This window comes from Anarrhichthys ocellatus, unplaced genomic scaffold (genome assembly GCF_004355925.1).
Source record: "Anarrhichthys ocellatus isolate YVR2014 unplaced genomic scaffold, GSC_Weel_1.0 scaffold110, whole genome shotgun sequence".
NCBI lineage: Eukaryota > Metazoa > Chordata > Actinopteri > Perciformes > Anarhichadidae > Anarrhichthys > Anarrhichthys ocellatus.
In genome coordinates this window covers 803,823-817,848 of record NW_022280140.1, presented here as the reverse complement: position 1 = coordinate 817,848, position 14,026 = coordinate 803,823, and the positions used below count along the sequence as shown (strand labels likewise).

Below are 14,026 nucleotides of genomic sequence, written 5' to 3'. Positions count from 1 at the left end.
CTCTCTCTCTCTCTCTGTTCCCGGGGAAGGTTACATTAAAACATAACACAATAAATGTTTGTCTTTTGCAGTCGATGACTCCGCTTCAAAGAACGAGGAAACGGTGAAGGATCCAGAGGAGGTGAAGAAAGAGGGCGAGGCGGAGAAGAACGGCAAAGAGTCGGCGAACGCCATCAACGAGGTGATCGCCATCCCAGACGACGACGACGACGACGACGAGAAGAGTCCGCCGGCGGAGAAGGAGAGCAAGAAGAACGGGGAAGAGCCGATGGAGACGGACAAACCGAGCAACGGGGAAGCAGAGGGCGAGGAGAAGGAGAAGGAGGCAGAGAGCGAGATGAAGAGTGCGGAGGGAGGAGAGGAAACAAAGTCGACACCAGAGGCCAAGACGGAGGGGTCAGACGTCAAACCCGAGGACACCGAGGTCAAAGGTAAAACTCCTCCTTAATTTTGGATAGTGCAAACAAGACCTTGTTTTTGGGATATTTCTCCTCCGCGGTTTATTTTGAGAGCTCTGTTTTCTTCTCGCGCTGAAAAAACATCCAAACCCATAAAATCTTGAGTTAGGATTCACATCGTGGCTGAAGCTAGACCCTGATCCTGTAGTCTCAGACCTGGTCTCTGATAGAAACTTGAATGCAGTCGCTTTGTGTGTCTTAAAAGTGTGACACCGTGGTTTGTTTCTCCAGTTGTTTGTTGTCGTCTTTATTTCTTTAATGTGTTTTTCTTTGTTTTTGCAGCAGAAGAAAAAGAAGAAAAGATGGACATCACGCCTCCTGCAGATGAAAAGAAAGGTACTAAACGCAGTTTTATAAACAGGAAGTAACTTAAGTTTTATTGCGTTTCTTCATAGAATATAATTCTCAGTTAGTCTTCATCCGTTTCTTCATGCACGTCGTTAATCGCGTCTCCTTTCGTTCTTCCTGCAGCGGATCTGAAGGAGGAGAAGGAGCCTCAGAAACCAGAGGAGGCGACGACGACGATGACCAAACTGCAGAACGGAGACGGCTGCAAAGAGGGCGGAGCTTCAGCTGCCCTTCCTCCTGCTGCTGCAGCTGCCGCCGCAACCACAACCATGGTCGCCATCGCTGGAGCCGCCGCTAGTGAGGAGAAGAAGAAGGTGGCGGCGGCCAAGACCCGGTTCATGTTTAACATCGCTGACGGAGGATTCACAGGTACAGACACACACTCACACACACGTAGAAACACACACAGTTCATTCTCTAATGGACGTCTTTCCTCTTTCAGAGCTTCACTCTTTGTGGCAGAACGAGGAGCGCGCTGCTACCGTCACCAAGAAAACCAACGAGATCTGGCACCGCCGGCACGACTACTGGCTGCTGTCTGGCATCATTCAGTATCCTTTACCCGCCTGTGATTGGCTGTCAGTGCTCGCTGTAGGGGGGAGGGGGTGTGATGGGGATTTGTTGTTCTGAGATCTGTAGTCGTGGTCCTTCACCTCCTCTCAGACACGGTTACGCCCGCTGGCAGGACATCCAGAACGACGTGAAGTTCGCCATCCTCAACGAGCCGTTCAAGGGAGAGATGAACCGAGGGAACTTCCTGGAGATCAAGAACAAGTTCCTCGCCCGGAGGTTCAAGGTAAACATTAACGTTGGGATGGAAAAGTGTCACAAGTGTGGTTGTGTGAGGTTCTTCTCCACAGTCACTTTATTACTACACAGGAGCAAAGCAAAGTTCTGGACGTGTTTTAGACTCCTAAACTAATCAATATCGGTTTAAGTGAACGCTGTATTTAGAGTATTTTCGGTTCCTACGAGAACTCAAAATAGTGTTTCTTGCTTCAAGAACATAAACTACTTTGCGTCCTCTAAAGATTTTAGGTATTTTGCTGTGAAATATTGGTCAAATCCAAAAACAGTGAGCCATAACGATGTTTAATTTGTAAACATAAATTGTGTTGTAACTGCTGTGGCTTCCTGCAAACATCAGTCTGAAGTCTTAATTCCTCAGTGATGCTGACTCCTCCCCCTCTTCTCCTCCACCAGCTGTTGGAGCAGGCGCTGGTGATCGAGGAGCAGCTGCGTCGGGCCGCCTACCTCAACATGTCCGAGGACCCGTCCCACCCCTCCATGGCCCTCAACACGCGCTTCAGCGAGGTCGAGTGTCTGGCCGAGTCCCACCAGCACCTCAGCAAGGAGTCCATGTCCGGGAACAAGCCGGCCAACGCCGTCCTGCACAAAGGTGAGACGCGGAGCAGGAAGTCCCTGATGACCAGTATGATTTGTGCTCTGGGTCCACGTGTCGTAAAGCTGCATTCTCTCTAGTGTCCACCAGGGGGCGACTCCTCTGGTTGTATAGAAGTCTATGAGAGAATGACTCTACTTCTCTCTTGATTTATTACCTCAGTAAACATTGTAAACATGAGTTTATGGTCTCAATCTCTAGTTTCAAGTCTTCTTCAATGCAGCATGATGTTCATTTAGTAAATTATGGTCCATTTAGAGTCAAACAGACCATAAAGCAGGGGATGCTTTAGGGCGGGGCTTACTGTGATTGACAGGTCTCTACTAGAGACGTATACTGCGTCTCTACTAGAGACGTATACTGCGTCTCTACTAGAGACGTATACTGCGTCTCTACGTCACTCCTTCACATTCAAAATATGGTAACTTCTGTTCATTGGTTGTGTAAAATAACAAGACGGCGAAATTACCGAACTCTAAACTTATTTTTTTTATTTTAACTTGTGTTCTTACTCATTTATTACAACTTTTCTTTTTAGATCATTTGACAAATACAATAGTTTCCCTTCTCTAGTTTCTATGTTCTGTAGAATAAATAGTAAAAGTTAATACGAACTTATCTTAGTGAGAGCAGAACAATGACGCATGAAGATAAACTATGACGTAAAGGAAGGAAATTAAACCATAAAACACACCATGAGCTTAACTACACAACCATAAATGTGACGACTGCGCAAACAGACGAGGTGAGCGACTACATTTTTCATCTCTCTCTCCCTCTCTCTCTCTTTATCTTTCTCTCTCTCTCTCTCTCTCTCTCTCTCTCTCTCTCTCAGTGCTGAAGCAGCTGGAGGAGTTGCTGAGCGACATGAAGGCTGATGTCACCCGCCTCCCGGCAACCATCGCCCGAATACCGCCGGTTGCGGTGCGACTCCAGATGTCCGAGAGGAACATCCTGAGCCGGCTGGCGAGTCGAGGGCCCGAGACACAGACGCAGTCACAGACACAACAGGTACACAAACACAGACCAAGAGAACAGAACTACATCTTAGATTTACATTTTAACTTTTGGCATATTTCCCAAAATGTTTAACTGTTCCTTTAAGATCTGATGACTAGAACCTCCTTGTCTCCTCCAGATGTCACAGCAGTAGAGTGAAACTCTGCGCTTTACCTCGAAAAACCAACCCCCTGCCTCACCTTCGACATTCCTGATTGGTGCACAGCAGAATGACGGACAGCGCGCTCAAGCTTGAAGCCACACCCAGTTCACCCCCTCCCCCAAACCTCCCCACCCAAAAAACAGACTTTATGGAGGATCGAATCCCTTCCCCGAAGTTTGAGGCTGTGGACAGAAAAGCTATTTTATTTTTTTCCTCCTTTTTTCAATTTCTGTATTAATATTATTGATATAATGTTATTATGATGGTTTTTTGGGACCTAAATAAAAATGTAATAAAGTTTGTTTGTGGTCAGTTGGGGGGGAACGGGCTACTTTTAGTGTTAAATTACAGTTTAATGTCGTAAAAAAATCTTCACATTAAGACTCAGAAGCTCCACTTCAAAGGTTTCTGAGTTAAATGCTTCTACGCTTCCTGGTTCTCTCTTCTTAGTCTGCCTCTGACGAGCTGAAACTAAATCCCTGACAGCAGACTAATTGTGCAACTTCCACGTGTACTTTGCCTTTTTATTATGCATTCAAATTACGTATTACTTCCTTCAAACTGACAACTTTGGAAACTTCACAAAGAGAAAAAAGATTTAATTTGTGTTTCTTGGTCCAGCTCACCATTAATTGCAACTTATTTAAATTGTTTGCATCTTCAATTAGTTCCTCAATTTTCTTTGTTGGATAAATCCTCATTTATGTTTTTAGTAAACATTTCGTCTGTTTAGAGTGTTTATCATCTCATAACAAACTCAAAACCTGCGTAATTAGTATTTTTGAATGTGATTCCTGTTTGTCGCCACTAGAGGCAGATAAAGACCAAATGTTTTAAAGACTTTAAGAGAAAGATTTGGGAAAACGTTTCAGAGTAAATCGGGGCAAGAACATGACATTTCTGTTGCAAACATGAATTTATTTGAATTCACAGACGGAATCAGAATAACAATGTTAAATGTAAAGTTCCTTTTGATTTCCAGCAGAACTGAAGAAGCGCTGATGCTGATTTTCGCGTCAAAGAGTCAAATCAAATATATATTTTTACATTTTAAATGGTCAATATCTACAGTCTCCTTTTAAAAATATACAGATGAGTCACATTCGATCAAGTTCAGAACACGGAAACATTCAAACACAACACGAGTCGGATCGGATCACGAGACGATAAAAACTCTAAATTGTTTCCGTCGCTTTTGCCCAAAGTGTAAATACATCAGCAGCAGTACCGACGCTGACCGCTAGGGGGCAGCTTTCATGAACAGACCTGTACGAGTACAACACGGCTGGACAAAGAGGAACAAAGAGAAAGCAGGAATCCTTTAACTCTGGTTTAAAAAGCTGTTCACTTTTAGTCCTTTAAAACAAACGCGAGCAACAAAATGTTCACTGTGACGATCGGCTTAGAACCCGAGTAGTGTTGGTACACATTCATTGTCCTAATCTGCTAAAATCTTCTTTTGACAAACGGTCAACCTCTGTGAAGTCATTTTGTTTCACCTCTGTGAAACGGTTTTTATTTTTCAAGATCCCTTAAACTCTGTTTTGGTTTGTTTAGGAACCAAAAATCTGCAGAAACTTTCATAACTGTCGTTTATACTTTTATGTTGTATGTTTAATTCCTTCTGCTTATGTGTCAATGAGGAGATGGAGACCAGCAGAGGTTTGCCGTTTGTACTGGAAGTACATAAAGATCAGGTCACAGATCACTTCCTGTCTCTTTAACTGGAGGAGATGGAATATGTTTCTCCCTATTGAACATGTACGAGAAGAAGATGCTTCCTGTCTCAAGCAAAACATGTTTAAACGTGATTTTTATTCAGCAAATAAATCTTTTTACTTTTCTTCTATCAACTTTCCCAATTCAGTCGACACAAAAAAAAACACATTACATCCACTCGGGACTCCTGGTTAGACGTTTTCTCGAGAAGAGCCGGGATGGCAAAGAGGAGGCAGTGGAGCACATTACAGACCGAGGAGGAGATCGAGGAGCAGGTGGAGAAGCTGGTTTTATTTTTGCGGCTCGGCCGGCGTTGGTGCAGACTCGTCCTGCGACTGTGTCCGTCCCTGAAGACCAGCTCAGTAGAAGAAATACACTGAGGAGGAAGAGCGGAGAGGTTCATGTTTAAAGTGACGTTTGAGAAACAACGTCTCCTGATGAAGATCATGTGATACGACCGAAAGCTCCAGAACAGCTGCTTGAGGTGAGGGATTATTTTGTAAACCTACTTTTTTTTTTTTTTTTTTTCAATGCACTTCTGACATCGGATGAAACATTTCCAGTGCTTTGCTTTGATGTTTTTAATTGTCATGAATACAAAAAAAGCTTTTTCTGAAAACAAGGTGGGTCTTTAGAACTCATATCTTCTGTCCCCCCTTAAACCAGCCTCACCGGGCGCTCGAAGACTTTGGTTTGTGGCTCATAAAAACACTTCAAATGTCTTTGTGATGTTAGATTTACACATCTGTCGAGTGCAAAAGTAACATTTCGTCCTAAAGGTTCGTGCTTAATGGCAAAAGATGTCTGATGATGGCACGAGAGGAAAGATCAGAGTGTTAACATTAATATGAACCATGAATATCAAAAGTCAAATCTGTTTTTGAGTCGTGGATTACAGTGCTTTGATCTGATGGTGGCGCAAGACAAAAGATCGGAGAACTAACGAAAGTATTTATTATTTATTTAAAATTTATGTTAAACTCAAAACCAAAAACACAAAAGAGAAACTACAAAAGACTCTAAAACTTGTAAAATGTGTTTCCTGTGAGGAACCAAACTGCAGCTTTCACATCAACGGGATTATTTAGTATTTGTTGACAGATTTTTAGGAGAACACCTTTAAAAACAGCTAAAGCCTGACTGCTGTATGTGAGAGACGTGCGTGCGTGTGATGTTTGAATACTTACAGAAAATGACTCCAAAACATATAAGACCTACGACCGCCATGATGATCATCATCTGGAAGAAGAACACAAAGTCAAAGAATAAACTTCACTGAAATAATCCTTTAAATATATTTTAGTTCTGGAAAAAAGTGTGCGTGTGTGTGTGTGTGTGTGTGTGTGTGTGGACCTAAATAATCATTATGACATGAGAGTCAGAGAGAGAGAGAGAATTCATGAAAGAGAAATAAAGGTTAAGTCTTATTCTACATTTTCTTATCGACAACAAATCCCATAGTCATCTTAATTTAGAGAAAGTCTCAGGAATCTCTTAAAACAGCAGCTGTAGTTTTTATCAAACAAACAAGAGGAAATGCATTCGTTGGGGACTATTTTCAGCGGCGGATGAATCCACATTTGGTGAAATAAACTCCAGCGTGTGTGTTCATGAGGATGACGTGAGGCTCATTGAGGTGTTTTTGTGGCTTTGACACATACAGTAGGATAAAGCCATTGCTGCTCATGTCTGTTCATGGGATTTGTGATGTAACAATAACAACAATATCACCAGCATTATATCAGTAATATCTCCTACTTAAGTCATCAAAAGCCACAAATTCATCAAAAACAATACAAAGAACACAACTTTAGGGTTAATATTGAAGGCTATGAGGGTCCTCACAAGTATAGCAGTATAAACGTGTGTGTATTGGGGGTGGGTGGAGTTACATCACGAATCACAGCTGGCTCTTTAATCCCAGACTGTCACTGTAATCCAGATTGGGATCTCTCTCTCTCTCTCTCTCTCTCTCTCTCTCTCTCTCTGACTTCCTGGTCGTTGTCAGTCAAACTCTCCTCTAATGTAATCCTCCTCTGCCTCTCTAAAACGGCAGCTTCTGATTGGATGATCTGCCATCGGACCCGTCGGAGGCGGAGCTAATGCCGGATGGAGAGATGCTGAGATAAAGATGGATGAATGGATGATCGGGGGACAATGTGATGAACGAGGGACGAAGATGGTGGCTGGAGAGCAAATCCAGGACTGATCCCAGTCAAACTGGACTTTGTTTGAGTCTCAGTCATCAGCTGATGAATTCATCCAAAACGAGTTTGAATGAACTCATTAACCAGACTATAAATTCAGCCTGTTGTTAAGGTGGAAGTTAGGGTTAAAGGTTAAACGAGACCTAAATTAGAAAATCGGTTGTATTTCTTTGTTTACCTTCCAGTAAATCCAGAATAACATATTTAGTAGAGTGTCGATCAGCAGGTGCGTCTCCAACAACCACTACTGTATTGTGTGATTGAATGAGTACAACCCACACATGTCTAACCCACCGCAGAGACACCAATGAGATGCAAGGCGTCGTCGAACACACTTCATTCAAACTCACAAACAAGCGGCGACGTATGCAGATAATCGGCTCGAAGTCGTCTTGCCAAAAAACAAAATGGCACTCATCAAGCCGCCTGCCCGCATAGCAGCGGCTGAGTGGCGGCGATGTACTCAGCAGAGTGTGTGCAGGTAGCTCAGTTAGCCGTTAGCCAAACACACCGTACAAAACTATTATTCCTCCAGTCTTAACCGGACAGTTAAGAGTAGTGAGTGTGGAGTCAGTATAAAACAGGCAGAATTGAACTAAAATGTGTTGAAATGAGGAGAAAACTTCTGAGACCTTTTGCAACCAATGATGAATAAACCATCAGTTTCAAGTCAGAGGCGTCAGCATAGTCACACTGGGAATACTTATCTTGAATGGTACTGAGAGGGACTGATGCATGATGGGAAAAAGAAACATGCTCACCTTGCAGTTTTTCCACCAGTACTTGTTCTTGAGTTTGGCGGCGCTGCTCTCGAACTGCGAGGCTCCGGCCTGCAGGGCGTCGGCCCGGTCGTCCAGCTCCGACAGCTTCTGGTCCCTCTCCAGGACTTTGTCCACGTTCACGCGCATGATGTCCACCACCTGATCAGTTAAAGTGTGACCACATCGTCATCAACGTTTAACTGTTGGGCTGATTGTATATTTGTTGGGTTTGCAGTGAACTCCATAGAAGTGTGATTCTTTGAGCGGGTTCCTCACCTCGTCCACCTGCGCTTGTGTCTGCTGCAGTCGTCTGTTGCTGGTGAGGTTCGGGGCAGCCGGAGGGCCCCCCTCACCCGCGGGGGCCCCGGCAGTACCTGCTTCTGGAGTCGACCTGCAGACCGGGAGTGCAGCGCGAGACGAAAATGGAAGAAACACAAGTCATTATAGAAAAGGTACCAAGCTCAGTTTTTGGTAAAATTCAGTCCTCACAGGACATTTTTAGAGATGATTTATTTATCATGTTGCAAAAAGAAAACTCTGAACACTTTGACCAGAAGTGACAATTACTGTACATGACAATGTTGAAACAGGCTCAGTACCGTCGTTGAAATGGCAAAAATCAATGTTTGTTAAATATTAAAAGTGCATTTTAGTGTTTATACATTCAGCTTTTCATTTGTAGGAGGAGGGATGTGGCATTTCTTATTCCAAAAGTTGATTTTTCTAGCTGAAGAGAAGCTTCACACAACTGGCAGCGAAAAATAAAAACGTCAACACTTTAGTAAGAAATGTGGTAACATCAGAGAGTTGTACAGTAAAACAGATGTTTATTGAATCTCTGATGTTTGTACATAAAACCTACGAGACGAGGATATCGGACCAAAACCTCTGGACCAAGTTCATCTCTTAATCTTAACCAATGAAACAGAATCTAATCTTTCACCATCTACTCGGGAGTTGTACTGAAGTACAGTTCTGAGGTACTTGTACATTATGTGAGTATTTCCAATGTCTGCTGTACTTTATACTTCTACCCCACTACATTAATTTGACAGCTATATAGATACTAATTACTTTCCAAGCAAAGGTGAATAATTCTGAAATTCAACAGCTACCCAGCTGTATATATAGTATATATATAATATTTCAACTCTCTGCTATATACTTCTCAGAGTAACTTCTCATTTCAGAGTAACATGGAATATGAAATCCATTTGTCAATGCAATAATAGAATAATAATAGAATTCAACGATAAAAACATCAAAGTATCAGAGAGTGTAGTAATATCCCAACAACGCAATATTAAAAACAGTTTCACACACGCGCGCGCACACAGCAGGTGGTTTGATGCTCGATGAGCGGTTTCTGTTTTACAGCCGGCTGGTTGTCCAGAAGCAAAATGGAGAAAGATTAGTGCAGACAGAGAGGCAGAGGGAGATGAACATGCACGCTATAATACCCCCCCCCCCCACAAGGGAAATAAATCAAATAAAACAATCTATTTTAGCCTGTGTTTAGTTTTTTCTAAATAACGTTTTTGCGTTTTTACGCGAGATGTTAAGCCACGTTTCATTTAGTTCTTTGTGACGCTGTGAGCGGAATAAAGTGTATTTGTTTGATGGTGTAAAGAGAAAGACACTTAATCTGATCGCTGTATTGTTGGAGTCAACCGTTGAGTCATCGTTATATTTGTGCTGCAGACGAACGACAGGCTTCATTTCAGCAGCATTTAAATTATAAAACCAAAGGTTCAAAATCAAGGAAATATGGATTATAATGTAGTTTTAATATCCCAAGAACTATATCGAACAGGATCTTTAACACGAGGTTTGATTTAGGATAGTAAATAAATAATTCTCATAGTCATAGGCGATATGATTAAAAATGAAGTTAAATATGTTGGAGTACTCACATCTCAGCGGCAGGAGGATGGAGATAATCTGAGTCCGAGAGAGAGAGAGAGAGAGAGAGAGAGAGAGAGAATAAATGTAGTGAGTATGATCCAGATGATTCTCTCTGTCTGGTAACTTGATTCACTTTTCCTTTCAAACCAAAAAACTACAACTGCAGCAGCTGCGCAGATTAAAATGAAAAAAATAAAAAATTCCCGTCACACTCACGCGCATGCGCACTGCAGTCTGCCGAAATCTTCATAAGAAGCCAAGTAAGTGCTGCTTGATTGTTTTGTCACACTGTTATTTCCAAAAGTCAAGAATGAACCTTGATGGTACAATGTAGGAGACTGGTAAAAAAAACTAAATTATAAAATAAAATACTTTAATAAGAGTGAGCTAAAACATAAATCTCCATTTAACATCAGTTGTGTAAAGTTTATTAGATTTGTTTGGTTTTGTTGTGGTAAATTTGGGAGTATTTGGCACGTGACCTGCACTGACCAATGGGAGACGTAAACGAAACGCACTCGCTCACGTGATCAGACCCAGGTGTATCAAAAAAGTATGTATGTATAGTATGTCGAAAAAAGTCATAAGAAAGTCATAGTATAGTATGTTGATATTTTTTTACTTGAAATTAAAATGTTCTTGTAAATGTACCAACAAAACTCACAACACAGACTCCTTCGATGTCTTTTATTCTGTGCAACTCTTCATTTAGCTCCGATACATTCAAACAGCTGTGACTGAGAAACAAAACGTTAAAGTCCTCACGACGACGACGACTTGTTTTACACGTGAAGTGACGGAGAACACAATCAGAGCTCCGAATATCTGAACCAAGAACAGCAGCAGAGCTCAGACGAGCTCCTGCTGACTTCTGTCTGTCCACGTTCCGTGTTCCATGCTTCACGTTTCGTGTTCCATGTTCCGTGTTCCATGTTTCATGAGGCCTTTAAGTGGTTTTCTTTTCTTACACACTTGATTTATTTCTGCTCTTTCAACAGATGCTTTTTACATTCTTATAGTTTAGCCGTCAACATTTCAGTTCAAGCAGCATCTGTACAGTTCCATGAGGTGAGATGTCTATTTTGCTTTTAAGTATATTGTACACAGTTGCTTTGCTTCTCCTTGACTTTAAAGGAACACTTTTACATTTCACTCCATTTCTTCTGTTCGCACTGAGACATATCTGGAAGATAAGAGTTTAGTTTATGGCGACAAGTCTGGGTTTGATTAGAAACGTGTTCAGAGAAGAAAACTCCAGCACTAAACCTAAAAGTGTTCCTTTAAACAATCTATTTCTGTGGTGAACGTGGCAGGTTATTGATTAAGCAGACATTTATTTAATTAACGATGATTGAAGAGGTGAACTGTCGACAAAGACGGATAAACTGGCACAAATTAATACAAATCATGACTTTAAAAACACACTTCCTTAAACAGGAAACCAAAAACTAAACTCGCTTTAACTTGTAATCATTGCTGACGGTGTATTTACTCTGATGTACTGGTATGATACTACTAGGATGTCTAAATCAATTGATAGTAATGGTAAAACTAAAAGGTATTAGTTCATTAAATGCCACTGATTTCAGCTAAATTGACATCACAAGAACATGAAGCTCACAGCGTTAGATAGTTCAGCCTTATTATGTACATTAGATACAACGTGTAGCCTTTACAAACTGTACATTCTTAAAATAGGTTTTCAATTTTTGTAAAATAAAAATAAAATTCCCTTAAATTTCTGTTGTTTCGTCGACCGTCTCAGCATCACAGACGAGTCCCTTCTGCTGGTTCTGCAGCAGAAACGTACGACACGCGTCACATGGGACGTTTAAGAGCGATGACGTCATAGAGTTCCATTAGCATTGATGCTAACAAGGAGGTTAGCTCGTGATTGATGGCGTATAAATGACACCTTCCCCTTTTAAACTTAGAGACAAAAAATCCACTTCAGCTGTGATCTTCTTCAAAGTCTCAAAAGTAAATAAACTTTTTTTAAGGGAAAAAGACGAGTTGACCCGTCAGTCATTTAATCAACTGACGGGTTGACATTTTAAAGAGATTAACGATTAAATTAAACTCGCTTAAACCAAAGTAACTTTGAGATGTCGATGGTGTCTAATAATATGGAGACCGTGTGAGAGACTGGAAGCCAATCACAGGTGTTTATTTTGGAAATGCGCAGTAATAATAATGTTCAATTCAAAGTTCTGCACTTTTAATTCAGGGACTTTCCTCAGTGTAGTTATTTAGAGTTCTGATATCTGCTTATAATAAAGTAGAGTAATGGACTAGTTAGTTAAGAGTAAATATTACCTTTTAACTACACCTACAAATAAACAGATGTATAATGTACATCTCTGTACATTCTGAAAAGAGTTGTTTCTATCGGGGAAGGTGTCATATTTTGTCAGTTTAAGGCAAGTTGGGCTTTGACAGTTGGAGATCTGTCAAATGTGAACTTTCTATCGGGTTATTATTATTATTCTTTATTATTTCTGCTATACTCGCAACATGTTGCTGCACATGACGGGATTAAAACACAAGAAAGTAAAAATACTGAATGAAAACAAGCATTCTAGGGTAATAAACAACGAACTGTGCATACATGTGACCACTCTTCACCACTTCAATGAGCAGTTTGTGTGCAAACTTTTTCTTTGTGCGTTAGCGACTCTCCGTGCACCTGCAGCTGAAAGGCATCGACACGGAAACTGTGCAAATGATCAGCTGCTGCACTCGACAGTGAGACCAGTGTGCAGAATAAAATGTCTCCTTTTCATCTGAATGTTTTTAAAAAGGCCATTTTGTTCGGTTTGACCGTCACTGAGGTGCAGTTACAGCTGATAACCACAGGAGGGCAGCAGTTACCCATCAAGTGATGAATTACTGCCTCTTTTTATTTTTGTATTATTCACTCTAAGCTTTGCAAGCAAATTCTGGCTTTGTGTTTGTTTGACTCACACAAACGTAGCGGCTGTCAGGTTGACGTCCAGTAAAAACGGGACAAACATCAGACGGGCGGCTTTTAGAGAAGCTTGAAGATTTAAAAAAGGACATTTTACATCTGCTGGTTTTAAAATAATGTCGACCTTAAGTAAACTAAAAACCACAGAGACATTGGAGGAAGAGAGGAGCGTTGGTGTGACATTATCTACCAGCAGTGTGTGTGTGTGTGTTAGGGTTTCCTCCAGGTCAGAGGAGGGATGGCGGCGTTGGCGCCGCAGTAAGAAACGCTGCTCTCAGACTCCGCAGGAAGAGCCGGCTGCTGCTTCTTCTTCTCGTCGCTGTCGGAGTCGTCCACCGTCAGCGGGATGAGCGAGGGTGACTCCCTGTAGAGGGAGAGAAATAATGTTAAATAATGTTACAGAAAGTTAAAGTTTTTCTCTAATAACTCCTTTTGTTTCTTTAAAGTTTGTGCCTCTCGTTTGTTATCATTTCACATCATGTCACATGTGTGTGTGTGTGTGCGCGTTACCCGTCTCCGCTCTGTGTGATGAGTCTCCTGCAGGTCTCCATCTGGACGTCCAGGCCTCTTTTCATCGAACACATCTCCATGTACTCGTGCAGGTGACGGTTCATGTCGCTCTTGGCTGTCGCCAGATCCACCTGACCAGGAGGACGGAAAAACACCGACGCATCAACCCTGCCGGCTCCAATCAAACACTAATATAGAGAAGTTATTCTAGTCATTCAATGTCCCCATAATCACATGAGTCATCACATGACTCACAGCAATCAACACGAAACTCTCCCGGTTAAATCATCACAACAAAAGATTAAGAACGGCATTAGAATAAAAACTATCATTACTTCTGTTGTTCTTTTTTTGACTTGTTATGAGCAGTGAGTCCTCACAGTGTGACGATGTCCCCATAACGTCACAAAGTTGAGAAGAACAGACTGACCTCTATCTGGTCGATGGTCTCCTGGTATTCCTTCTCTCTGGATTTGAACAGAGACTCCGTGTCTTTAATCACCTCCTCGATGGACTCCTCCTGCTGCTGCAGCTGGAAACAACCAGCAGGTGTGCGGGGAAGAGAGAGAGACATCAAAAATATTAT

The 14,026-nt window shown here is 41.8% G+C and overlaps 3 protein-coding genes across 8 annotated transcripts in view; 1 reads left to right on the top strand and 2 right to left on the bottom strand.

Moving 5' to 3' along the window:
* Window positions 1–5,096, top strand: part of LOC116399361 (chromodomain-helicase-DNA-binding protein 4-like) — a 29,352-nt gene extending 24,256 nt beyond the window's left edge. For 5 of the 6 annotated variants that reach the window (XM_031876472.1, XM_031876467.1, XM_031876470.1 and 2 more), the window contains exons 32-39: window positions 72–431; window positions 741–794; window positions 930–1,175; window positions 1,249–1,357; window positions 1,470–1,602; window positions 2,010–2,205; window positions 3,044–3,219; window positions 3,347–5,095. In XM_031876472.1, coding sequence (XP_031732332.1) covers window positions 72–431; window positions 741–794; window positions 930–1,175; window positions 1,249–1,357; window positions 1,470–1,602; window positions 2,010–2,205; window positions 3,044–3,219; window positions 3,347–3,361 — 1,289 coding nt within the window. In that variant the 3' untranslated portion in view covers window positions 3,362–5,095. Of the gene's footprint in view, window positions 1–71; window positions 432–740; window positions 795–929; window positions 1,176–1,248; window positions 1,358–1,469; window positions 1,603–2,009; window positions 2,206–3,043; window positions 3,220–3,346 lie in introns of all 6 variants that reach the window. The other variant, XM_031876473.1, reaches the window with a different exon arrangement.
* LOC116399362 (vesicle-associated membrane protein 2-like) lies at window positions 4,458–10,530 on the bottom strand. Its single transcript, XM_031876475.1, has 5 exons — window positions 9,971–10,530; window positions 8,334–8,448; window positions 8,058–8,216; window positions 6,277–6,328; window positions 4,458–5,465 (listed from the first exon to the last, which is right to left on the bottom strand). Coding segments are annotated over exons 1-5 (345 nt in total). The 5' UTR covers window positions 9,973–10,530; the 3' UTR covers window positions 4,458–5,448.
* A 104-nt stretch (window positions 10,531–10,634) lies between these two features.
* LOC116399372 (intermediate filament family orphan 1-like) overlaps window positions 10,635–14,026 on the bottom strand; it is a 14,968-nt gene continuing 11,576 nt past the window's right edge. Inside the window, exons 3-5 of the mRNA XM_031876485.1 lie at window positions 13,871–14,017; window positions 13,441–13,571; window positions 10,635–13,294 (exon numbers count right to left, since the gene is read on the bottom strand). Of these exons, the coding sequence (XP_031732345.1) occupies window positions 13,141–13,294; window positions 13,441–13,571; window positions 13,871–14,017 (432 nt within the window). The 3' untranslated portion in view covers window positions 10,635–13,140. The remainder of the gene's footprint in view (window positions 13,295–13,440; window positions 13,572–13,870; window positions 14,018–14,026) is intronic.

Excerpts from the sequence above, each read along its gene's own strand:
- LOC116399362 (XM_031876475.1), bottom strand. Across the intron at positions 8,217-8,333 it reads CACAAGCGCAGGTGGACGAG|GTGGTGGACATCATGCGCGT; the intron begins GTGAGGAACCCG and ends TTAACTGATCAG. Across the intron at positions 6,329-8,057 it reads ACTGGTGGAAAAACTGCAAG|ATGATGATCATCATGGCGGT; the intron begins GTGAGCATGTTT and ends TTCTTCTTCCAG.